Here is a 27152-nt window from a genome sequence, read left to right as displayed (position 1 = left end):
TCTGGTCAGGAGTTCGAGACCAGCCTGGCCAACATGGTGAAACCCGTTCTTTACTGAAAAATACAAAAATTAGCCAGGTGTGGCAGTGTGCACCTGTAGTCCCAGCTACCCTGGAGACGGAGGCAGGAGAATCACTGGACCCCAGGAGGCAGAGGCTGCAGTGAGTTGGGATCACCCCACTGTACTCCAGCCTGGGTGACAAAATGAGACTATGTCTCAAAAAAACAAAACAAAACAAAAAAAATGAGCAAATCAAACCCAAAGTGAGTACAGAAGTATAATAATATGTATAAGAGCAGAAAACAGTAAGTGGAAGATAGGTATGTAGTAGAGAAAATGAACAAAACCTAAAGCTGTTTTTTAAAAAGATTAATAAAACTGATAATTATTTTGCTAGTGTGTAAAACAAGAACAGAAGAGGAAACACAAGTTATTCATATTGGGAATGAAAGAAGTGCCTACATACATTACATGGACTGTAAGGTGATATTAAGAACAAACTTATGCTAGTAAATTTACATGAAACTCTAAAAGGTTAGAAAAATTCTTTTAAAGGTAAAAGTTACCACATTCACAGAAGTAAAAAATTTGAATAGCTGTACTTCAAATACATAAATTGAATTGGCAATCAAAACCTTCTCACAAAAAGGGCCTGGCATGGTGGCTCATGCCTGTAATCCTAGCACTTTGGGAGGCCAAAGGGAGCAGATCACCTGAGGTCAGTGTTTGAGACCAGCCTGGCCAACAGGATGAGACTCTATCTCTACTAAAAATACAAAAGTTAGCCGGGCGTGGTGGCACGCGCCTGTAGTCCCAGCTACTCAGGAGGCTGAGGCAGGAGAATCGCTTGAACCTGGGAGGCAGAGTTTGCGGTGAGCCAAGGTTGTGCCACTGCACTCCAGCCAGAGCAACAGAGTGAGACTCTGTCTCAAAAAACAAAAACAAAGACAAAACCTTCCCACAAAGAAACTCTGAAACGCTAGATGGCTTTACTGGTGAATTCTATCTAATATTTAAGGAAGAACTATTACCTGTCCTTTGCAAAAAAGAGATGAAACCTTGCCTCATTTATTTTATGAGGCTAGCATTAGCCTAATACCAAAATCAGACAGAGATTTTTACAGGAAGATATTTCTTATAACTATGGAGGGAGAAATCCTTTACAAAATAGTTGCAAACTGAATTCAATAGAATATAATAAAATATATAAATATGTTTATAATATACATCATAGCCAAGTAGGCCATGTGGGCTTGTTTAACAGCTTATAATCCATCAGCGTACTTCCCCATATTAGTATAGTAAATGAGAAAAAGCATTTGGCAATATTCAACACCCATTTCTTGTTAAAAAAGAAAAAACTAAACTTGGAGCAAAGTAGAAATATAAGGGAACTTTGTAAACTTGATAGAGGACATTGCTGAAGAACCTACAATAGTTGATAATGAAATACTAAATACTAAGTATTTCCCTCCTACAATCAAGAGCAGTGCTAGGGCCACTCAACACTATTCAACATTTCCGTTTCTTTCTTTTCTTTTTTTTTTTTTGAGATGGAGTCTCACTCTGTGGCCCAGGCTGGAGTGCAGTGGCACGATCTTGGCTCACTGCCACCTCTGCCTCCCGGGTTCAAGCAATTCTCCCGCCTCAGCCTCCTATGTAGCTGGGACTACAGGTGCGTGCCACATGCCCAGCAAATTTTTGTAGTTTTAGTAAAAACAGTTTCACCACGTTGGCCAGGCTGGTCTTGAACTCTTGACCTCGTGATCCACCCACCTCGGCCTCCCAAAGTGCTGGAATTACAGACGTGAGCCACTGCGCCCAGCCTACTATTCAGCATTTCATAGAACATATGCAAATAGTCAATAAGCACATGAAAAGATGCTCAACGACATTAGTTACTATTAATCATTAGGGAATTTAAATTGAAACCACAATGAGAAACCACTTTATATCTGTTAGAATGGCTGAAATTAAAAAGACTTAAAATTTCAGTTGTCATCAGTGATACACTGGAACATTGGTGGGACGCAAGTTGGAACAATCATCTTGGAAAACACTTTGGCAGTTTTTATAGTTATATACTTGAGAAATAAACATGTTCACAAAAAGTTCACACAATAAAGTTCATAGCAGCTTTATTTATAATAGGGAAAAACAGAAATATCCCGTGTGTTCATCAGCTGGTGAATGGATGAACAAAGTATGCTATATTCATATGTATTAGTTATTTGTTGCTGTGCAATAAATTGCCCAAAATTTAGTGTCTTAAAAAAACAACCGCCTGGCACGGTGGCTTACACCTGTAATCCCAACACTTTGGGAGGCTGCGGCAGGCGGATCATATGGCCAGGAGTTTGAGACCGTCCTGGCCAACATGGTGAAACCCCATCTCTACTAAAAATACCAAAAATTAGCTGAGTGTGGTTGGGGGCGCCTGTAATCCCAAGTACTGGGGAGGCTGAGGCAGGAGAATCACTTGAACCTGGGAGGCAAAGGTTGCAGTGAGCCAAGATTGTACCACTGCACTCCAGCTTGGGCAACAGTGTGAGAATCCGTCTCAGAAAACAAAACAAAACAAAAAACAACCTTGTTATCTGACAGTTCGTATAGGTCAGGAAAGGGGCACACATGGTATTTTATGGATTGAAATCATTATGTCATCTCAAGGCTTGACTAACGAAGGATCTACCTTTGAGATCACTGGTGGTTGCTGGCAGGATTTCTTTTATGTGAGCTGTTGAATTGGGGGCCTCAGAGCAAGATGGAAGTCTCAGTCTTATGTAACCTAACTCATAAGTGACATCCCATAGCCTTTACTGTATTTTATTCTTTAGAGGCAAATATCTAGGTATCAGCCTACACTAAAGGGAGGGGATTATGAAGGGTATTAATACCAGGAGGTAGGGATCATTAGACGCCATTTCAGAAGCATCCTATCACAGCATATAACAGAATAGTACTCAGCAACAAAACAGAGCTATTTGTTTGTACACATACAAACATGGATAAATCTGGCCAGGTGTGGTGGGTCACGCCTGTAATCCCAGCATTTTGAGAGGCCAAGGTGGGCAGATCACTTGAGGTCAGGAGTTTGAGACCAGCCTAGCCTGCATGGTTAACCCCCATCTCTACTAAAAATAGAAAAATTAGCTGGGTGTGGTGGGATGCACCTGTAGCCCAGCTACTTAGGAGGCAGAAGCAGGAGAATCACTTGAACCCAGGAGGCGGAGGTTGCAGTGGGCTGAGATCACGCCACTGCACTCCAGGCTGGGCAACAGAGAGAGACTGTTTCAAAAGAAAAAAAAAAAAAAAGAAAGAAGGAAAGAAAAAGGATAAATCTCAAAAACATTACTCCAGACAAAGGAACCCAGACAAAACTAATCTTTAGGGTGAGAATGAGGATCAGTGGGGTAGGGGTAGGCTTTTGATCTAAGAATGTATGAGGAAACTTTTTGTGCTATGGGAAATGTTCTTCGTCTTGATTGTATGGTGGTTATAACCCTGTATATATTTGTCAAAACTCACGAGTGAATTTTATTGTATATAAATCATAATTAAGCTAATGTTTTAAATTCTTATTTTTCATGCTAATCTTCTCTGTATTGTTCCGATTTTAGTATATATGCTGCCAAAGCAAGCACTTAAGTTAATTTTTTAAATACAAAAGTATGCTATTGGATTCAGTGATTTGTTATTGATGACATCTGCCGGTTTGCACAATTTTTCAAGGAACGTGGCCCAGGGTGGGATACTGCAGTGGCAGTGCCATCTTGTGGTAAGATCTTTGGAGTTAGGCAGACACAAATAGGAATTCTGGTTCTGAAACTTGCTACATTCTAGTACTTTGTTCCCCTGAATTATTTTGGATATCCTAAAAACAATAACTACTGTATTTTGAGAACCTATACTGCCCAGGTACTATGCTAGGCACTTATGTGTATGTTACCTTATTAATTGTAATAATAATAATACAACTCAAAATAACATTTTTTTAGTTCCTTAGAATGTATTAGGCACTCTGTAAAACATTTTTCATGAATTACGTCACTTAATACAGCAACCCAATGAAGTATTGGTTCTACAGTTATTTCCACTTTAGAGAAGAAGAGATTGAGGCTGAGAATCTTTTTTTTTTTTTTTTTTTTTTTTTGGAGACAGGTTCCCACTCTGTCATCAAGGATGGAGTCCAGTGGCAGTGATCATGGCTCACTGCAGCCTCCATCTCCTGGTCTCAAGCAGTTCTCCTGCCTCGGCCTCCTGAACAGCTGTGGCTACAGGCATGTACCACCATGCCTAGCTAATTACTAAAAATTTTTTGAGAGGTGGTGTCTTGCTATGTTGCTCAAGTTGGTCTCAAACTTCTGAGCTCAAGCTGTCCTTCTATCTTGGCCTCCAGAAGTGCTGGGATTATAGGCATGAGCCACCTTGCAATAGAGAATAATTTTTAAAATATGAGGAAATCAGGTTGCTGTCATGATTCCAGCTTTGTTTTCTATTCCTTTCTTTCTGTGGAACCAACGGCTGTTTGTCTTATGTGTTACCCAGGCTTTCTGCAAGAGTAACTGGGACTTTAAGTTAAAATCTCTTCTTGTTTTTCCTTTAAGAAACTTCTTTTAAGGCCTGAAGGCTCAGAGTGTTTTCAAGAGTTTAAGAAGGTGGTGTCAGGTCTTGGAGATTGGTTTCTGAGCACTGGACAGACTTGCAAATGCATGAGCTCAGTTCCAGACAGGTACAGCTCTAGAAATATCAACCTCAGCCACAAGCAAAAAGGCAATGTTTATATGTGTTTGGTATAAAAACTGTGACTTATTTTTCTACTCTTTTCATAAACAGAATGATTCTTTGTCAGCAGTGACATTTTTGAAGCTGAGAATGGTTAAAGTTTTTGCTTCCACAACTACAGTGTTGAACCAGAATTGTTTTTATGGTAATCGCTATCCATAGTGCTCACATAGGGATCTTTTTAAGGAAAGTTAAAAAGTGTCATTGAGACCATGAATAATTGTATTGCAGCATTGCTTACTTTGGTAGTTGTGTTCCCATAGAACTTGTATATCATAAGTTCTCCCCCTACTCTTCTTTTTCTTCATCAGCATGGAATTATTTTCCTTCTTTTAATATGTAATATAATCAGTCTTTTGGTATTCATGTACTTACTATAAATGGAATTGAATTATATTTTAATCTGAAACTATAGACTAGCAGCAACCTAACATAAGCAGATATATGAAAGATAAGTACATTCTGATTCACTGATCTTTAAAATAGTGTAGTACCAGAAATCAGGTGATTAATTTATAAGTAGATTTGATTCCTGAAAAATAATTGTGGGGCACAGGGAAAATTGTGATTTCTCACTGTTTCTCATTAACATCCTGTCTATTTTTGCTTTTTTACCTTTCAGTCATTTTTCTTTTTTTTTGAAACAGAGTTTCACTCTTGTCGTCTAGGTGCAATGGCACCATCTCAGCTCACTGCAGCCTCTGCCTCCCGGGTTCAAGCGATTCTCCCACCTCAGCCTCCTGAGTAGCTGGGATTACAGGCATGCGCCGCCACGCCCGGCTAATTTTTTGTATTTTTAGTAGAGACGGGGTTTTGCCATGTTGGGCAGGCTGGTCTCGAGCTCCTGACCTCAGGTGATCCGCCCGCCTTGGCGTCCCAAAGTGTTGGGATTATAGGCGTGAGCCACCATGCCCGGCATTTTTCTTTACTGTATAGAGTATCCTTCATTATTTTGGTTTGTCTGTCCTTCACAGACCAACTGTACTTCAAGTTTGATTTAAGTCTCATTTCTCTCACAAAGCCTTCTCTGGCTATTTGATACAACACATTTGTATTAGTCCGTTCTGGCAATGCTATAAGAAAATACTGGAGACTGGGTAACTTATAAAGAAGAAAGGTTTAATTGGTTCACATTTCTGCAGGCTGTACAGGAAGCATGGCAACATCTACTTCTGGGGAGGCTTCAGGGAGCTTTTACTCATGGCGGAAGGCAAAGCAGGAGCAGGCATCTTCACATTGCCAGAGCAAGAGGAAGAGAGAGAGAGGGGAGGTGGCACACACTTTTAAACACCCAGATCTCATGAGAACTGTATCACAAGAACAGCACCAGAGGAGGAAATTGTCACACATGATTCAGTCATCTCCTACCAGACTCCACCGCCAACACTTGGGATTATAATTTAACATGAGATTTGGGTGGGGATGCAAATCCAAACCGTATTGTTTCACCTGTGGCCCCTCCCAAATCTCATATTCTTCTCACCTTGCAAAATGCAGTCATCCCTTCTCAACAGTCCTCCAAAGTCTTAACTCATTCTGGCATTAGCTCAAAAGTCCAAAGTCTCATCTGGGACAAGGCTGGCCCCTTTCACCTGTGAGCCTGTAAAATCAAAAGCAGGTTACTTACTCCCAAGATACAATGGGGGTATAGGCATTGAGTAAATACTCCCATTCCAAAAGGGAGAAAATGGCCAAAAGAATGGGGCTATAGGCCTTGTGCAAGTTCGAAACCCAGCAGGGCAGTCATTAAATCTTAATGTTCCAAATCTGCTTTGACTGCATGTCTCATATCCAGGGTACAGTGATGCAAGGGTTGGGCTTCCAAGGCCTTGGGCAGCTACACCCCTGTGGCTTGGAAGGGTTCAGCTTCCATGGCTGCTCTCAAGGACTGGTGTTGAGTGCCTGCAGCTTGTCTAGGTGCAAGGTATTTAGCGGATCTATCATTCCAGGGTCTGGATGATGGTGGCCCTCTTCTCACAGCTCCACCAAGCGGTGCCCCAAATGGAGACTCTGTGTGGGGGGGGGGCCAACCTCACATTTCTTCTCTGCACTGTCCTAGTAGAGGTTCTCCATGAGGGCTCTGCCCCTGCAGCAGGCTTCTGCCTGGACATCCAGGCTTTTCCATATAGCATCTGAAATCTATGCGGAGGCGCCATGCCTCAACTCTTGCATTCTGTGCACCTGCAGGCTTAACACCACATGGAAGCAGCGGCCCAAACGGTACCCAGGTTCCTTTGAGCCACGGCTGGAGTTAGAGCAGCCAGGATGCAGAAGCAGTGTCCTGAGGCTGCGCAGGGTGGTCAGGGTGGTGAGGCCCTGTTGTTCACCCACCTCATAGGCCTCTGGGCCTGTGATGGCAGGGGCTGCCATGAAGGTCTCTGAAATGCCTTTGAGGCCTTTTCTTCATTGTTTAGCTATCAGCACTTGACTGCTCTTTACTTATGCAAATTTCTACAGCCTGCTTGAATTTCTCCCCTGAAAATGGGCTTTTCTTTTCTACCACATAACTGGGCTACGAATTTTTCAAACTTTTACACTCTGCCTCCCTTTTAAATATAATTCATTGGCCGGGCTTGGTGGCTTATGCCTGTAATCCCAGCACTTTGGGAGGCCAAGGCAGGTGGATGACCTGAGGTTGGGAGTTTGAGACCAGCCTGACTAACATGAAAAACCCCATTTCTACTAAAAATACAAAACTAGCGAGGTGTTGTGGTGCATGCCTGTAATCCCAGCTACTCAGGAGGCTGAGGCAGGAGAATCGCTTGAACCCAGGAGGCAGAGGTTGTGATGAGCTGAGATCACGCCATTGCACTCCAGCCTGGGCAACAACAATGAAACTCCGTCTCAAAAAAATAAAAATTAAATTAAAAAAAATATATATATATGTGTTTGTTTCAGGTCATTTCTTTGCTCACATGTATGAGCATAGGATACTAGAAGCAGCCAGGCAACATCTTGAATGCTTTGTTCCTTAGACATTTTTTCCTCTAAATCCTAAGTCATCATTCTCAACTTCAAAGTCCCACAGATCTCTAGGCAGGGGCACAATGCCACCAGGTTCTTTGCTAACACATAACAAAAGTGATCTTTGCTCCAGTTCCCAATAAGTTCCTTATTTCCATCTGAGATCTCCTCAGCCTGGACTTCATTGTCCATATCACTGTCAGCATTTTGTTGACAACAATTTGATAAGTCTCTAGGAAGTTCCTAATTTTCCCTCATCTTCTTGTCTTCTGAGCTCTCCACACCCTTCCAGCCTCTGCCCATTACCCAGTTCCAGAGACGCTTCCACATTTTCAGATATCTTTATAGCAATGCCCTACTTTTCAGTAGCAATTCTGTTAGTTTTCGCACTGCTATAAAAAATACCCGAGACTGGACAATTTGTAAAGAAAAAGGGTTTAATTGGCTCACTGTTCCATAGGCTTTATAGGAAGCATGGCAACATCTGCTTCTGAGGAGGCCCAGAGAGCTTTTACTCGTGGCAGAAGGCAAAGTGGGAGCAGGCCAGAGCAGGAGGAAGAGAGAGAGAGGAAAGGTAGCACACACTTTTAAACAACCAGATCTCATGAGAACCCTCCCACAAGAACAGCATCGAAGAGGGAAATCAGCCCCCATAATGCAGTCACCTCCCATCAGGCCTCACCCCCAACACTGGGAATTACAATTTGACATGAGATTTGAGCAGGGCCACAAATTCAAACCATATCAACATTGTTTTTCTTGTCTGAAATTCTTGTTGCTTTTCTCTTTAACGCAATTTAAATTGTCTCCTATATATTATTATCTGTATATTAGCTTTATTATTTTATTTTATTATTACTTTTTGAGGTGGGGTTTTTCTCTTGTCACCCAGGCTGGAGTGCAGTGGAACGATCTCAGCTCACTGCAACCTCTGCCTCCTGGGTTCAAGTGATTCTCCTGCCTCAGCCTCCTGAATAGCTGGGATTACAGGTGTGCGCCACCACACTTGGCTAATTTTTTTGTATTTTTAGTAGAGACAGGGTTTCAACAGAATTTCACCATGTTGGTCAGACCGGTCTTGAACTCTCGACCTCAGGTGATCTGCCCACCTTGGCCTCTCAAAGTGCTGGAATTACAGGCATGAGCAACCACACCTAGCCTAGCTTTATTTTTTAGTTTCATTAATGTATGCTATCTTTTGTCATCCTCAGATCCTAGGGCAAGATAAGATAAATAATATTATTTCCCATTTTATAGATACAGAAATATTCATCAGACAAATGTGATTGACTGTACACTATATGCCACATATTAGTGTTAGCTCTGGATATGGACAAATGTTAACTGTGTTATTTTGTTAGTAATATTTGATGTCTTGTTATTTATACAGGAGAGATTAAACAGATTCTAGAAAATGAACTTCAGATACCTGTGTCCAAAATGCTGTTAAAAGGCTGGAAGACGGGAGATGTGGAAGACAGTGTGAGTTTTTTAATTACATAGAAATTAAGTTATGCCACTGATTAAATGATACGTAAAAATTGGTTTTTATTAATGTTGTTACATATGGCAGAAGTAGATTTGGCAATAGTAATTTAGTTTAAGGATTCAGCAAGTAGTGTTTTCTAAGCTAAAATATTTCATGATAAACCAATAACAATTGTAAATGAGTAGATTTGTAAATGAAAACAGTATATGGTATGTTTTTCCTATTTCTAACTTTTAAAGGAGTTTGGCCCTTTTTTGGGGAGCCTTTACCTTTTTTTCAAACCTCCTAGAGTATCAGAGAATGCCCTGGAATAATAATTTTCTGAGCAATTACATATTGGTCTGAAAGAAGTCACATGCAGTGTATACATTTATGTCAAGTATTGATTGTGGAACAAAGATAATAGGAAATTTTTTAAACTGAGAATTTAAATGATAAGAATGTTGTTTTCCTTGTTGACTTGGATAGTGGCAGGTGCATGGGATAAATTATATTTTAAGAATTTGCAGAGAGTGTTGCAATTTTAAGGAAATAATTGCTATTCTCAGGGTCCCAGTAGCAACCTCAGATATAAAATTTTTTACACTTTTTTTTGAGACAGAGTCTCGCTTTGTTGCCCATACTGGAGTGTAGTGGCATGATCTTTCCTCACTGCAACCTCTGCCTCCAGGATTCAAGCGATTCTTCTGCTTCAGCCTCCCGAGTAGCTGGGACTGCAGGCACATGCCACTATGCCCAGCTGATTTTTGCATTTTTAGTAGGCATGGGATTTCACCATGTTGGCCAGGCTGGTCTTGAACTCCCTCCTGACCTCATGATCTGCCTGCCTCGACCTTCCAAAGTGCTGAGATTATAGGTGTGAGCCACCGCGCCTGGCCTTACACACTTTTTTTTCTTCCAGAGAGAGTGGAGAAAGAAGGAAAAAAAATGAGTTAGCTCTCAAGTTTTAGATGTTTGAAGTGGAAATAATTATTGAATGTTTTCACATTTGTTACTGGGTCATTTTAATGGCCAGGCATAAACTTAGAATCTTCAACTTTTGGCCGGGCGCGGTGGCTCACGCCTATAATCCTATCACTTTGGGAGGCCAAGGCAAGTGAATCACCTGAGGTCAGGAGTTCGAGACCATCCTGGCCAACATGGTAAAACCCCATCTCTACTAAAATTGCAAAAATTATCTGGGCGTGGTTGCGCACCCCTGTAATCCAAGCTACTCGGGAGACCGAGGTGGGAGAATTGCTTGAACCTGGGAGGTGGAGGCTGCCGTGAGCCAAGATCGTGGCACTGCACTCCAGCCTGGGCAACAGAGCGAGACCCTGTCTCAAAAAAAAGGTAAATAAAAATAAAAAAAACTTCAACTTTTGGTTCAATTCTTCTTCATGAATGGCTTCTTGTAGTGATTGTGCCTATAAGTACTTATATGTGAGTTCACTTGAAATTTGGAGATGTTCTGAGTATTTCAGTGAGATATTTACAGGAATTTTGGGTTGGGAAGATATGGGTAAGTTTAGAAGTGCTGTATTAGGTGTCAGCAAACTTTTTCTGTACAAAGTCAGGTAGTAAATATTTTAGGCTTTGTGTGCCATGCAGCTACTTAATCACCACTCTCTTAGTGGGAAAGCAGCCATAGACAATATGTGAAACATTGAGCGTAACTGTGTTTCAGTATGTTTATGGATGCAGAAATTTGAACTTTATGTAATTTCACATGCCATAAAATACTCTTTTGATTTATTTTCCAACTCTTAAAAAAAGTGAAAACCATTCTTAACTCACAGGCCATACAAAAACAGGCAGCAGGCTGGGTTTGACCCCCAGGCCATAGTTTGATATCCCCTGCTGTTGTATGGCCATTCTAATTGATGCATGGATTAAAACTTTTTAAAAGTGCTGACCGAGTAAATCAGCAACCTTGACAGAAAGAAAACACCAAAATGAATTCGTTTTCATAATTATATTATTTATTCATTCATTCATTGAGAAACCTGTGGGTATGAATCAGTCAGCTGGGTGCAGTGGCTCATACCTGTAATCCCAACACTTTGGGAGGCTGAGTCAGACAGATCACTTGAGGCCAGGAGTCTGAGATCAGCCTGGACAACATGACAAAACCCTGTCTCTATTAAAAATATAAAAATTAGCTGGGCGTGGTGGTGCACACCTGTAGTCCCAGCTGCTCGGGAGGCTGAGGCACAAGAATCACTTGAACCTGGGAGGTAGAGGTTGCAGTGAGCTGAGATTGTGCCATTACACTCCATCATGGGCGAGAGAGCAAGAGTCTGTCTCCCCTACCCCCAATCCCCCCAAAATTTGAACACAGTCTTGGTTACAAATACTTTAATTTACTTCTTTCTTCTTTTTATGAGATGGGTTCTCACCCTGTTGCTTAGGTTGGAGTGCAGTGGTACAATCATGGCTCATTGCTGCCTTGACCTCCTAGACTCAAGTGATCCTTGTACCTCAGCCTTCTAAGTTGCTAGGACTATAGATGTGCACCACCACGCCTGGCTAATTTTTTTTTTTTTTTTAATTTTTGTAGAGACAGGGTCTTGCTATGTTTTCCAGACTGGTCTTGAATTCCTGGGCTCATGCAATCCTCCTGCCTTGACCTCCCAAAGTGCTGAGATTACAGGCATGAGCCGTGGCACCCAGCCTTAGTTACTTATTTCTATGTAGTCTTTGCTAGGAGATTTCTGCTATTCCCATGCCATTAATTTTCTGATTGCCTCCAAATTTATATTTCCAGCTCATACTTTTTTGAATTCACATATCCAAATTGGTAATTGACTTTTGTACTTGTGTATCTTATTAGTGTTTCAAACTTAACATGTTTAAAATGGAACTCTTGATTTTCCCTCCTATGCCATATCTCTACCAATCTTCCCCCAATAAGTGGCAGAACGATTATAGCCACCACTGAATCCAAAAATTTGGCCATCCGTCTTTTCTCATTTCTTACAGCACCTAATCCTTTGGTAAATTCTATAGATTCGATCTCTAAAATGTATCTCAACCATGGCCACTTTTTAGTATTTAAATTGCAACTGCTTAATTCAGGCCATGACCATCTCTTGTCTGGAGCAATATGGTTACTTCATTGTTGTTGTCTCAGCTTCCTTTCAGTGTTTCTTCCAATGCGTTCTCCACACAGCAGTCAGAGTGATCTTTTAAAAACATAAATTGAATTATATCACTCTCTCATTAAAACATAGCTTTTTTGTTACATTTCGAATAAAATTCAGACTACTCACAATAGTTTAAAAAGTATTGTATTACCCCATTCTCACCTTTACAACATCATCTTGAGCCTTTCTTACTCTCACTTTCCATGCTGCAGCCACAGAAACCTTTTTTGAAATATTTTAATAGGCTCAAGCTTTTTACATCTTTGACAGATGCTATTCAGCTGCCTGGAATGCTTTACCTCCCATTCTTCACATGGGTGGCTCTTTTTCATAATTCAAGTCTCAGCTTAAGGTTACCTTCTCCAACAGGCTTCTGTATCTAATTTGGTCCCATTCCAGCATTCTCCATCACACCAGTATTAATAGAGGGACCATATCTGTTTCTTTCATAATCGTATATTTAATACCTGGCATAACACACCTGAAATAAATGTTTATGGGATGAATGCATGAGTAAATGACTTAAGGAAAGTATCCATTTTATTTAATCTTGCCATATGTGGTTTGATGGGAAAGATTTAATAGAAAATCTTTGGATAGTGGCATGGGAAAAGAACAATAATGACTTGATCAAATGGCAAGCATTTACCAATAATTCGCAGAGTAAAACAATGAAAGATAAAAAGAGAAAAATAATTTGTGTGTGAGTGTGTTGTAATGTTTGCATGTTAACTCTATAGAGATAACTCATCAATTTCAAAAGGATATCACATATTTGACATAAAGTTTCAGGATATCCATGTCTCCTGGCAGATTGTAAAGTTACAGGTAATTGCCTAATGCAGTGTTTTTTTCAAACCATGGACCATAAACCATTAGTGGATTGAGAAGTTAATTGAGTGGGTTATAGTCAACATCATTAAACAAAAACAAAAACAAAAAAATGGAAGAAGAAAGAAATGAAAAAAGAGAAATATAATACAATAGGAAATGCCATAGTGTATTTCATATAATAAGGGTAATTATGTATTTATTTTCATTTAACAGATAACTAGTATGAGTCAAGAGTAAGTCTTAATACCTTTGGATTAAGACTGCACACTTAATAAGCTGGGTCCTCTCATGGAGGAGTTAAGAATAAGTTTCTTATGTTCCATGCTTGTGTTAAGATTGCCCCTCCCCAGGAAGGAATATATTATTTCTTTATATATTCTCATGGTTTGTTCCCTTCACCTTTAAGTTTTTGCTCAAATGTCACATTCTCCAAGTGAGACCCACCTTCATCACCCTGTTCAAAATTGCCAAGCTCCCCAACCCCACATTCTTTATCCCCCCTTCCCTGCTTTATTTTTAGTCAAAAAATTGTCACCTTCAACATTCAACTATACAGGGTTACTTGTTTTATTTATTCCTACTCAAATGTAAGCTCCCTAAGATCAGAGAATTTTATTTTAGGCTATTCTGTTCAATGCTGTATTCTCAGTGGCTAGAGTAGTCCTGGTACAGAGTAGTACTTCCCCAGGATAGGGTTACTTTGTTTTATTTATTCCTACTCAATAAATGTAAGCTCCCTAAGTGCATTTCCTGGCTTATTTTGTATTCTGTACAATGTATTCTCAGTGGCTAGAGTAGTCTTGGTACAGAGTAGGTGGCTCAATAAATATCTGTTGAATAAGTGCATTTCCTGGCTTATGATGTAAAGATGTACAATGTATTTCTTAGTGTGTATTGCTGTCAAGAAAAGTTTGAAGTACTTCAGCAAGTTTTTACCTTCCGGTTAGTAGTTTGAAATATATGTGAGTTTTCTGCAAAGAAATTTAGTGAATGAAATTTTCTATGCCTATCAAGATAGTAGGTCATATGTAGTCCAATAGTAATTTATTAATTCCAGAGAGAGAGAGCTTTAACAAAAAAGATATCTGGAGTAAAAGATATCTAGGTAACACTAGAGCCCTCATCCAAGTTACTTAACCTCTTAGGCTATATAGCTTCCCATCTATAAAATCATTGACTTGAGGTGCTCTCAGTGATCTTTTCAAGGTCTAATGATCTCTGAAAACCTGTATTACCAATTTTTGCTATGATGACCCTGAAACGAAGTATATATTAGTTGCAAGGATCTACTACTTCAGTGAAAAAGTAATTGAGTCCCAACTGTGTTCTTATCTATTTGTATTGCTTCATGAGCTGAAGAGTTTGTATATTAACATTCAGGTTTATGCTAGTTTATTTTATATATGTATATGAGTGTATATACACATATATACATATATAAACACACATATATGTACACACACAGATACATATGTATATACACACATATATGTATACATATACATATATAAAATAAACTAACATAAACCTGAATGTTGTATACATATAATGTATATAGGTATACAACCATATTCCCATATATAATATATGTATATATTATATATATGGGCAATAAGATTACTTGGATTCAGTAGTTCGTTTGCATTAGCCTATTTAGGAAATTATCAAAAGATGAAAAAATCGAACTACAAAATTAACAATTTTTCAAGAATTGTAGGAAAAATCAGTAATGAGTAATCAACATTCATTTTTTGCTTTATTTTTTCTTTTTCAGACGGTCCTAAAATCGCTACACTTGCCAAAAAACAACAGTCTTTATGTCCTTACACCAGATTTGCCACCACCTTCATCATCTAGTCATTCTGGGTAAGTTGTTTATATTTCCTGGAAACCTGAAATGAAAAACTCAGTTGTTAAAATTGCTTTAAGTTGTATATTAACCTCAAAATTAAATCAAATGCAAGTCTTGTTGAAACTTGACCCTACCAATTACTATGAAGTATATCAGGTTTGAAACAATTTGGTCTGGATAGTTTGTTTTAATGGTATAATCTTCTTATACCACTTTAAAATATTTAGCAGAACTCCAGTACAATTATTAAAAATTGTCAAAATGGTACTTCTTTGACTGAAGGGAAAGGATTCAAGTTGGAAGGAAGAGAAAGTATAAATGGAGTTCCAGTGTCTCTCATTGCTAAAGAAGACATACCTTTGAGGAAGATTCATTGAGCTCTGCAGAGTAAATCTTGAAAAACAGTAACATATATATATATATATATTTTTTTTTTTTTTTTGGAAACGGAGTTTCACACTTGTTGCCCAGGCTGAGGTGTAATGGTGCGATCTTAGCTCACCACAACCTCTGCCTCCCGAGTTCAAGCGATTCTCCTTCCTCAGCCTCCCGAGTAGCTGGGATTACAGGCATGTGCCACCACGCCCGGCTAATTTTGTATTTTTGGTAGAGATGGGGTTTCTCCATGTTGGTTGGGCTGGTCTTGAACTCCCGACCTCAGGTGATCCGCCCACCTCGGCCTCCCAAAGTGCTGGGATTACAGGCATGAGCCACTGTGACTGGCGATATAAATTTTTTATTAAGGTTTTCTCTCTATTTGGAATAAAGGGTCTCATTGTTTTTTCAGTTTTCACAGTGGAACTGAATACATTTATACAATGATCACATGATTTTAATTTTTAATTATACATTATGTTTTTAATTGTTTAATGAAGCAAACTGACCTGTAGTGGATAATTATGCTAGTGATAAGATAATAATTTTTAGCCGGGCGCGGTGGCTCAAGCCTGTAATCCCAGCACTTTGGGAGGCTGAGACGGGCGGATCACAAGGTCAGGAGATCGAGACCATCCTGGCTAACACGGTGAAACCCCCTCTCTACTAAAAAATACAAAAAACTAGCCGGGCGAGGTGGCGGGCGCCTGTAGTCCCAGCTACTCCAGAGGCTGAGGCAGGAGAATGGCGTAAACTCGGGAGGCGGAGCTTGCAGTGAGCTGAGATCCGGCCACTGCACTCCAGCCTGGGCGACAGAGCCAGACTCAGTCTCAAAAAAAAAAAAAAAAAAAAAAAAAAAAGATAATAATTTTTATGAGGAATCTTTTCATACAGTATTATTCCAGAACTATGTTTAAGTTATTTTTAGGTTTTCTGTTGTTGATACAAATTTTTCTCTTTTAAATACAACAACTTGGTGTTTTTTTGTGGTAGGGAGACCTGTGTCCCTAAATTTTGAATATTGTCAAGCTTTCCCCCCACCACTTAGCAAATATCTTGATTTTTAGGTAGATAGTAGCAAAAATAAAATTAAATTTGGCTTTACTGAAGTAGAAATAACTGAACTGAAAAGTTAAATCTTGTGTAGTTGTATTTGCTGGTCTATGAATAGTTTGTTTTGGGTTAAGAATTTAAAGAGTTCTTGGATTGCTCTTTATCTTCTATGTTTAGACCATATGTTAACAGAAAGTGGAATTTGCACACAGTTACAAAATCACAAACTACAAACTTTTAGTCCATGTGTTTATAATAATGTTGATGTAAACCTCAGATGAGATTAAGTTAAAGAGTTATAGGTGTGGTTCTGTATCCAGTCAGGTGGAACATTATTTTATAGGTTAGCTAACAAAGTGTAATCACTGTCATAAAATATGTAATCCACATAATTAAAAGCAGACAGGAGATATCATTGTTTATAATCTATTGCTTTCCAGTAGCATGACTAAATGGATTTATCAAAATGTCTTCCTGGGCTAATGGAAATGTTCTTCATTGCCGTGTAGTTGACCTTAGTTTGATTGCCAGTCACTCACTCCCTAGGCAAGCAGGAGTCTACAGTGCTGCTGAAATGCAGCGTTTATTGGAGAATGAGTACTTTAGCATTAAAGTATCCTTCTCTAGTTGGCTTTGTGGATTTTTACCAAGTTAGAATGATTCTTTTCTTGTATTGGAAAAATAAGAAAGAGAGAAAAATTCAAAGGTGAACAAAAAACGTAGTGGGAGGAGGGACAAATGGAGACTCCTGTTAATGTAAAAGTCATGTTAATGTACTTTTGATTAAAACATAACTTAAAAGCCAGAGTTTACATCTTGTAGTATGTTTATTCAATATATCTTTCTATAACACTAGAGATTTTTAAAATAACATACATCTTGAAAGCTGACTTCATGGGAGACAGTTTAAAAAACAAAACAAAATCCATGCAGAACCTTAAAAGCTGATGGTAATAATTATTTTTAAGTTATGAGTTTTATTTCGTGACTCATCAAATAAAAATATTTTGACCTTTTTTTTTCTTTTTTTGGAGACAAAGTTTCGCTCTTGTTGCCTACGCTGAAGTACAATGGCATGACTCAGCTCACTGCAACCTCTGCCTCCTGGGTTCAAGCGATTCTCCTTTCTCAGCCTCCTGAGTAGCTGGGATTACAGGTGCCCACCAGTACGCCTGGCTAATTTTTGCTATTTTTAGTAGAGATGGGGTTTCACCATGTTGGGCAGGCTGGTCTCAAACCCCTACCTCAGGTGATCCTCCCGCCTCGGCCTCCCAAAGTGCTGGGATTACAGGCGTGAGCCACTGTGCCCGGCCACTTGACATCTTAACTATATAGTAGAATCAAACAATATCCTAGTAAGTTATATAGCATATCATATTATCAAAAATGGTAGACAGATAAACTTGCTTTGTACTAGACTTCATAATGAATTAAACTGATTTGCTTTTGCAGAATTTTGTTATAATTGATGGATTCTTAGAAACTGATTTGTAATTTGTAACCTATTTTATAATCTAAAAAAGAGAAAAAAGGTAATTATGGTTCTAAGTGTTATATTTGGAAATTGGCAAATGAATATAGCAACTCTGTAATTGGTAGAGTAAAATGGGAAGGCTTATGTATATATTCTTACATTTGCATATATTATCTCACTTATAATTCTTAAGAATTTGCATGAAATTTCAGTGTGTGAATTCACTCTTAGTTACAGTATATTATTAATCCTTTAACATAATGTAGATATAAAATAACATGTTGGCCGGGCACGGTGGCTCATGCCTGTAACCCCAGCACTTTGGGACGCTGAGGTGGGAGGATCACTTGACTGTAGGAGTTTGAGACCAGCCTGGAGAACATAGCGAGACTGTATCGCTACAAACAATTTTTATGAAATAGACGGGTGTAGTGGCACACACCTATAGTCCTAGCTACTCAGGAGGCTGAGGCAGGAGAATTGCTTGAGCCCGAGAGTTCGAGGTTACAGTGAGCTGTGATCATGCCACTGTATTTCAGCCTGGGCAGCAGAGCAAGACCCTGTCTCAAAATAAATAAAATAAAATAATTATTGAATTGTTCACTGACAAAACATCCCACTCTTAAGTTTTGTTAAAGAAGTATAGATACGAGAGGGGGCATGGGGGGTTCGGAAAGAGCTTGGAGGAATAGATTGCAAATGGGCACAGGGACACTTTTGGAAGTGATGAATATGTTCATTATCTTGGTTTTGGTGATTGTTTCATAGGTGCATGCACATAAATATTACCATATATGCTGTGCCTTACATATTCACTGTATTTCAATAAAGCTGTTTTTTGTTTAAAAAAAAAAAAAAAAAAGAAGTATAGATACAGAAAACTGTATCTCAAACCATGTCCTATTAAAAAACAAAACAAAAAAACTTCGTAACTTGATTTTACTGCCACTAGGGGGTGCCTGGTAATTTAGTCTTGTATTAACATGTAATTTCTTTCTAGGGGAAGAAATGGTATAAACCAAGAGCAGCAAAATTACCGTATGAGTGCCTATACTTGTAAACTGAATGTTTGTAAAGTAAATTATGTGTTTCAGAAAACAGAATTTCAAGCTTTCTGAGAATTGAAGAGCAAACTCTTAATCATAATCTTTATAACAGCTGAAAAGCATTTTAAGCCCTTTTCAAAAAGAAATCAGATTTCACTAATTAATTGAAAGGGTGAAGCAGTACTCCAGTGGCCTCTATGATACAACAGTAAATTATATTATAAATCACAGTAAAATTAGAAAGGAGAAAACAAACTATTAATTATACTGTTTCACATTATTATAGGAAAGATTCAGTCCATCAAAGACTTATTGATTACTTACTAAATAAAAACAAGCTGTGTCCTCAAGTAGCCTGTAACCTATTTATTAAGATGATTAGGCCTTTTCTTAAGTTATTCCTGTATAGAAAATTTTCTTAGATACCAACTCATTCCTGGTGTTCTTTCTGATTGTTTCACCCACTTTCCTTCTTAAACTCTTCATTTCTTTACCTGCTCTAAATGTTGGTATTCTGAAGAGTTTTCTTCTCAGCAATCTTTCTTTTGTACCTTCTCTCTGATATCTACTCTCAACTCTTCAATTTCTAAATATGTGTAGATAACTTACAGATCTCTATTTAGCAACTCATATGTCCTAGTTGCCTGTGGAGTTTTTCATTTGTGTGTGTCCTGTCTGTAATTCAAAGTCATATGTCTCTGTATTACTACCTGTGTTTTTCGTTTCAAATGTCCAACGGTATAAAATACTGGAGTGTATTCTAACCAAGATGCTGATTATTAAAAAAGCCATTGGGTTGGGAATATAAGTAATTAATGACTTCGTTAAAATCATTTTTGGTAGAATGGTGAGAATGAGAACCCGATTATAGTAGATTTTAATGGATAAACAAGAAATGAAGAAATGATTACTGTTATTTTCAGAAAACTTGACGGTGACGGGAAGGAGAAGTTGAGGGAGAAGTCAAGGGAAGATGGTAGACAAGTATTGGAAGCACAAAGAGTAAGAGACAGCAAGTAGGAAAAATTTAAATGAGTGAAACAAAAATAGAAAATGTGGCCAAAGACTGGGTGCAGTGGCTCACACCTGTAATCCCAACAGTTTGAGAGGCTGAGGTGGGTGGATTGCTTGAGGTGAAGAGTTTGAGACAAGGCTGGCCAATATGGTGAAGCCCCATCTGTACTAAAAGTACAAAAATTAGCTGGGTGTGGTGGTGCATGCCTGTAACCCCAGCTACTCGGGAGGCTGAGGCGGGAGAATTGCTTGATTTCTTGAACCCTGGAGGTGGAAGTTGCAGTGAGTTGAGATCGCACCACTGCACTCCAGCCTGGGCAGCAGAGCGGGTATGGAACTGTTTTAGTTTGCTAGGGTTGCTATAACGAAGTACCATAGACTGGGTAGCTTAAACAGCAGGCATTTATTTCTCCTTGTTCTTGAGTTTGGAAACCTCCAAGATGAAGGTTCCAGTAGAGTCAGTTTCTATTGAAGGCTCTCTTCCTGGTTTACAAACCCAACTTCCTGCTGTGTCCTCATATGGCAGAGAGAGAGAGAAGACAGAACTCTGGTTTCCTTTCATCTTTTTATAAGGACATCAATCCCATCAGATTAGGACCCAGCCCTTATGAACTCCTTTAACCTGAATTGTATCCTGAAGACCCTATCTCCAAATACAGTCACAGTGGGTGTTAGAGAGTCAGCCTATAAATTCTAGGGGGACACACTTCAGTTCATAGCAGAGAGATAAGGGTGGAGCCCAGGGAGTAAGTGTTGAAATGACATTAGGTAACAGGTTTAGAGACAGTAGGAAAGGTGTAATAATAGAAGTTTGGAGACAAATGGATAATATTTCTGGGATCTAGATTTCAGTACTGTTGCAGTAATGGTTGATGACAAATTTCAAATTATAGATAACATCAAAATAGAAAATAGGTAATAGTTATGAGAATAAGGATGTTAAGGAAGTATGAAGCTAAACTATTTGATAAGTGACAGTGACACAGTAATTATCATTTATGAAGTCAGGTTTTTTGGCAAGCCTGTTATGTACATTATCTTATTAAGTCATCATAGTAAATCATAAGTAAATACTATTACCTGTTTTGCAGATAGAGAAATTGAATTACAGGTAGAGGTGAAGTGACGACACAGAGATAGTGGTTATTGGGAACTACAGTTGAAGAAGGCTAGAGATACTGATTAATTTTAGTCTGTATTTTAAAAACACAAATCTAAGTGTTATAAATAAAGGGAATAAACACCTAAAAAAAAAAAAGTAAATAACCTGCATACGTCTAGAAGAAAAAAAAGGAATGAGGAACTCAGTCAGTACATCAGCAAATAGGAATTTGAAACTGAAACAGAAACACAGGAAAACAAGGATAATAGAAAACAGAAAATATGATGGCAAAAAGAAAAACCAGATTTATCAGAATTCTCCATGAATAAGAAAGTACTAAACTCTCCTATTAAAGACAGAAACTCTCAAGTAGGCTTTACAAAAATAGCCATACATCAGTTACCAAAGAGACATCTTTTAAAGAAGTGACAGAGAAAATAAAGGAAAAGAAAGTGATTCCAGCCAAATATTAACTGTAAGAATATCCTATAGTAATAATATTTATATCACATAAAATTGAATTTAAGGCAAATAGCATTGAAAGACAATTTGCCAAGAAGATATGACAATTGTGGGCTTATATGCACAAGTCTGCAAAATTGGACAGAATTACAAGGAGATATAGCCCAACCCCACATTGAACACAAAATCTTTCAGAAAATAATGTATTTAGCAATACATCTTTGTCAGCTATAGAAGATTTTAATAACCCCATAAAGCACACATGGAATACTTAGAAAACTAACCATGTAGTAGAATACAAAGCCAGTATCAAAGAATCACTATCATATTGACTGCATTCTCTCGTCATTATGCAATAAAATCAGAAGTAAAGTAATAATAAAAAGATATCTCCTAAATCCTCCATACATTTGGATCCTACAGATAATTTACTTCAAAACAATTTATGGATAAAAATGAAGTCATAATAGCAAACACCAGATACTTACAAGTGAACATAAATGAGATTGCTAGATACTAAAACCGTGGATACAGCCAAAATGATACTTAGAAATTTGTAGTCTTAAGTCTGCCAGTTAGAAGACAAGTGTTTTGAGGCCGGGCGCAGTGGCTCATGCCTGCAATCTACCCGCCAAGGCGGGTAGATCACGAGGTCAGGAGATCGAGGCCATCCTGGCTAACACGATAAAACCCCATCTCTACTAAAAATACAAAAATTAGCCGGGCGTGGTGGTGGGCGCCTGTTGTCCCAGCTACTTAGGAGGCTGAGGTAGGAGAATGGCATGAACCCGGGAGGTGGAGCTTGCCGTGAGCCGAGAATATGCCACTGCCCTCCAGCCTGGGCAACAGAGCGAGACTCCATCTGAATTTAAAAAAAAAAAAAAAAAAGACAAGTATTTTGAGAGCCCCCAGCTCTCAAACTGGGGTTCTAGTACCTCAGCAGTTAGCTACCTTAACAGGAAATGAAGGGGAACTGAACAAGAGTGTTTGTAGTGTGCCTTTGATGGGATGCTTCTTCTACATGGTGGACAGCCTAAAGCCTGGTTGTCCAACCTATGACCAGGGGGTCCCTCACACAGGAAACTTGTTTATACTGATAGATGCCTTTGTGGCTCTTGTCTAGCTTGTGTGGTCCAATTTTTGCCTGCGTGACCATCACTCTGGCTTCTAGGAGCCTGACCTTTTGTTCTCCCCAGTATCTCTGGGAAAGCCCAGCCTGGGGCAGTCCCTAGTTCTTCAGATGGAAGGTACAAATTCAATATAACACAATAGGAAACAAGTTCAGAGGTATTTTTACTTTCAGTTCCTAGGCAAGGAGGACATGAGTTGGGAGGGTAGTCCTCTGTCCCTGTGTAATGTGAAGCAGAATGAAGAGTTGGGCAGAGAGAGAAAAGTGTGTAGCAACTAGCAATATATATAAGGGAAGTTCAAGAACAAATACCTGAATGGTCCTGATAAAGGAAGCTGCAAGAAAGTGTGGAACCTAGTCTGTTAGGCAGGTGAGATGCCTCTAAGTTCTTATTTCTGACCATTGGCCTGAGCCATTTGGGTATAGTATAGAACTGGAAATTCTGTCAAGAGTAGCTGAGCCCTGCTTCTGGCATGAGAAAATTAAATGTTCAAAATGAATGTGGCAGCAACATAAAATTAAAGAATTCACCACAATAAGAAAGATAGAAAATGATTGAATTGTATGTTTAACTTAAGAAAATAGAAGAATAACCGCAGAGTAAGTGCACTGAAAATAGAAAGAAAGATTAAAGAGCAGAAATTAATGACAGAGGCAAACAACAAGAATAACAAACTATTTACTTGAAAAGTCAAGCCAGGAAAAAATGAGAGTAAGCATAAATAAAAATACTAGGTATTAAAAAAGAGACTTAAAACTACAGATTAAGAAGAGATTTTTAGAGTAATAAGATAATTATTAAATAATACTAAGCAAATAATAAATTAATAGTTTCAAAATAAACTGAAATATCCATGTCTTTATGCTAACAAAATCCAAAATTTAGATGAAATGGAAAATTTTATATAAAACATGAAGTACTAAAGTGAGTATAAAAAGAGATGACCTGAAAAAATAATAATTATTAGATAAACTGAATTAATTGTCAAAAATTCCACATGCTGCTCCAACCCCCTTCACCCTCCAGAGGATTTTTCATACATTTTCATAGAACAGATGATCACAATCTGTCATTTTATTTTGGAAACAGAGTCTCTCTCTGTCACCAGGCTGGAGTGCAGTAGCATGATCTTGGCTCACTGCAACCTCTGCCTCCTGGGTTCAAGCAATTCTCTTGCATCAGCCTCCTGAGTAGCTGGGATTACAGGCGCGTGCCACTACGCCCAGTTAATTTTTGTATTTTTAGTAGAGATGGGGTTTCACCATGTTGGCCAGGATGATCTCAATCTCTTGACCTCATGATCCACCCGACTCAGCCTCCCAAAGTGCTGGGATTACAGGTGTGAGCCACTGCACCTGGCCTATCCCAATCTTACATAAACAATTCTGAGATAGCTTCAGTGCAGTGGCTCACACCTGTAATCCCAGCACTTTGGGAGGCCAAGGCTGGCGGATCACCTGAGGTTGGGAGTTTGAGACAAGCCTGGCCAACATGGTGAAACCCTGAAAATACAGTAATTAGCCAGGTATGGTGGTGCATGCCTGTAATCCCAGCTACTCAGGAGACTGAGGCATGAGAAATGCTTGAGCCCGGGAGGTGGAGGTTGCACTAAGCAACCTCTTGCATAAGAGCTGGGATTGCTACTTATTTTACGATATTCATATAATCTGGATACCAAAATCAGAAAAAATACAAGAAAAAATACAGGTAAATTTCACTTGTGACCGTAGATAATAAAAATGAGTAGATAGGCGAGGCATGGTGGCTCACACCTGTAATCCCAACACTTTGTGAGGCCGAGGCAGGTGGATCACCTGAGTTCGGGAGTTCGAGACCAACCTGACCAACATGGAGAAACCCTGTCTCTACTAAAAATACAAAATTAGCTGGGCATGGTGGCACATGCTGTAATCCCAGCTACTTGAGAGGCCAAGGCAGGAGAATCACTTGAACCGGGGAGGCACAGGGTACAGTGAGCCGAGATTGCGCCATTGCACTCCAGCCTGGGCAACAAGAGTGAAACTCCGCCGAAAAAGAGAAAGAAAAAGAGTAGATAAACTCTTCTTTGGCTTCTCTCAGCCTTACTATTTAATGATGACTTTTCCCCCTGTACCTATTCTACTGTCTTCAGACAGCATCTTCTCCCAAGTTCAGATTGTCTCACTAAGATGTAAATGAACTAGTCCTCTCCATAAAAATACAACTTGATTATATCTGCCTGCTTAAAACTCTCCACTAGCTTTCTTTCTCTCTCTCTTTTTTTTTTTTTTTTTTTTTTTTTGAGACGGAGTCTGGCTCTGTCGCCCAGGCGGGAGTGCAGTGGTGGTGCAATCGGCTCACTCCAACCTCCACTTCCTGGGTTCAAGCAATTCTCCTGCCTCAGCCTCCCGAGTAGCTGGGATTACAGGTATGTGCCACCATGCCTGGCTAATTTTTGTATTTTTAGTAGAGACAGGGTTTCACTATGTTGGCCAGGCTGGTCTCAAACTTCTGACATCAGGTGAGCCACCATGCCTGGCCCTCTCCACTAGCTTTCTATTACACTTCTAGTAAAATCTAAGTTCCTTACTATGACCTACAAAAGACATAATCCTATCCCTGACTTTATAACTTCATCTTTTATCACTATCCCTCTGGCTCATAGCTCACCAGCCATACTGGCTTCCTTGTTCCTCTTTAAACCTTCTAAGTGTGCTTAAACCTTAGAGCATTTATACTTTGCTATTCTCCTGCCAGTAATGATACTAGCAGGTAACAACTTGACTCATTTCTTTACTTTATTTAGGCCTCTACTCAAATATCACACCCTCAGAGAGACTTTTCTTGATGCCCCTATCTAAAACAGCCCCTCTGTTATACCCTCTCTCTCTCTATCTTGCTTTATCACTATCTTTTTATCTTGCTCTTTATCTTGCTTTATCTATCTTTTTATCTTGCTTTATCTACTATAGTAGATACTTGGAAATGTTTATGGAACTAATATTGTAAAGTGACACATTTCTAAAGACATTTGCCTTAGCTTTGGTTTATTTTGATTGACCATACATATATATATTGAGTATCGTCTTACAATGTGTTAAGTCTTTGTTCTAGGTGCTAGGGATATAATGAGCAAGACAAATAAGGTCCTGCTTTCATAGAGTTTACAGTATAATATGTATAGAGGTGTATCTTGTTTATAATGAAACTACGGACAAGATAACAAGAAAAAAGTATCAGATGATAGTAAGTACTTTACAGAAAGCTAAAATATGGTGGCATGATAATGAATAATTGAATGGCTAGTGTTATAAGGTCACCTTTATTGACCTTATAACCTCACTGAAGATGTACTATTTAAGCTGAGACATTAAAGATGGAGGGGCCATCTAAGTGAAGAGCAGAATGAAGAATATGGGGGTATGGCTAGTGCCAAAGCCCTAAGGCCATGTATAAATATAATTGGAGAAGGTTTGACATTTCTGGGCTTTGTATTGCTGATGATTACCTTGCTAGAAAAGGACTGAAGAAATGTCTTGATAATAAAAGACGGTCTTTGCAATTTGCTTTAGTCACCGTCTAGTAAGTTATGAAAATGTCTAGTTCCATTTTAATTATGTATATTTTCTTTTTTTTTTTTTTTTGAGATGGAGTCTTGGTCTGTTGCCCAGACTGGAGTGCAGTGGCGCGATCTTGGCTCACTGCAAGCTCCGCCTCCCGGGTTTACACCATTCTCCTGCCTCAGCCTCCCAAGTAGCTGGGACTACAAGCGCCTGCCCCCATGCCTGGCTAATTTTTGTTTGTTTGTTTTGTTTTGTTTTGTTTTGTTTCTGTTGCATGTTTGTTTTGAGGCACGATCTCAGCTCACTGCAAGTTCTGCCTCCCAGGTTCATGCCATTCTCCTGCCTCAGCCTCCCGAGTAGCTGGGACTACAGGTGCCCGCCACCACACCTGGCTAATTTTTTGTGTTTGTAGTAGAGACAGGATTTCACCCTATTAGCCAGGATGGTCTCAATCTTCTGACCTCATGATCTGCCCGCCTCAGCCTCTTGAAGTGCTGGGATTACAGGTGTGAGCCACCGCACCCGGCCATTTTTTTTTTATTTTTATTTTTAATGAAGACGGGGTTTCACCGTGTTAGCCAGGATGGTCTTGATCTCCTGACCTCATAATCTGCCTGCCTTGGCCACCCAAAATGCTGGGATTACAGGTGTGAGCCACTGCGTCTGGCCTATTTTCTTTATTTTTATATAATAGCAAGGTGTGACAGATAATATGGTATCCATTGTTTGTAGTTGTCCCTTTTACAAGTAGTATTGAGTCTTGCTATTGGACTTTGATCTTTTTGTACTGGACTTACGGTTCCAGTTAATTTTTTTTGTTGTTGTTGAGATGGAGTCTTGCTCTGTTGTCTAGGCTAGAGTACAGTGGCGCAATCTTGGCTCTCTGCAACATCCACCTCATGAGT

At 39.2% G+C, this 27152-nt stretch overlaps 1 protein-coding gene across 2 annotated transcripts in view; it reads left to right on the top strand.

Annotated features, from left to right (window-relative positions):
• Nucleotides 1–27152, top strand: part of FAF1 (Fas associated factor 1) — a 506672-nt gene that overhangs the window by 200514 nt on the left and 279006 nt on the right. For both annotated transcript variants that reach the window (XM_050802190.1, XM_050802198.1), the window contains 2 exons: nt 9140–9231; nt 14972–15063. In XM_050802190.1, the coding sequence (XP_050658147.1) occupies nt 9140–9231; nt 14972–15063 (184 nt within the window). The remainder of the gene's footprint in view (nt 1–9139; nt 9232–14971; nt 15064–27152) is intronic.

This window comes from Macaca thibetana, chromosome 1 (assembly GCF_024542745.1).
Source record: "Macaca thibetana thibetana isolate TM-01 chromosome 1, ASM2454274v1, whole genome shotgun sequence".
In the NCBI taxonomy this organism is placed as follows: domain Eukaryota; kingdom Metazoa; phylum Chordata; class Mammalia; order Primates; family Cercopithecidae; genus Macaca; species Macaca thibetana.
The sequence above is the reverse complement of the archived record's forward strand: the minus strand, read 5'-3'. Positions and strand labels throughout refer to the sequence as shown.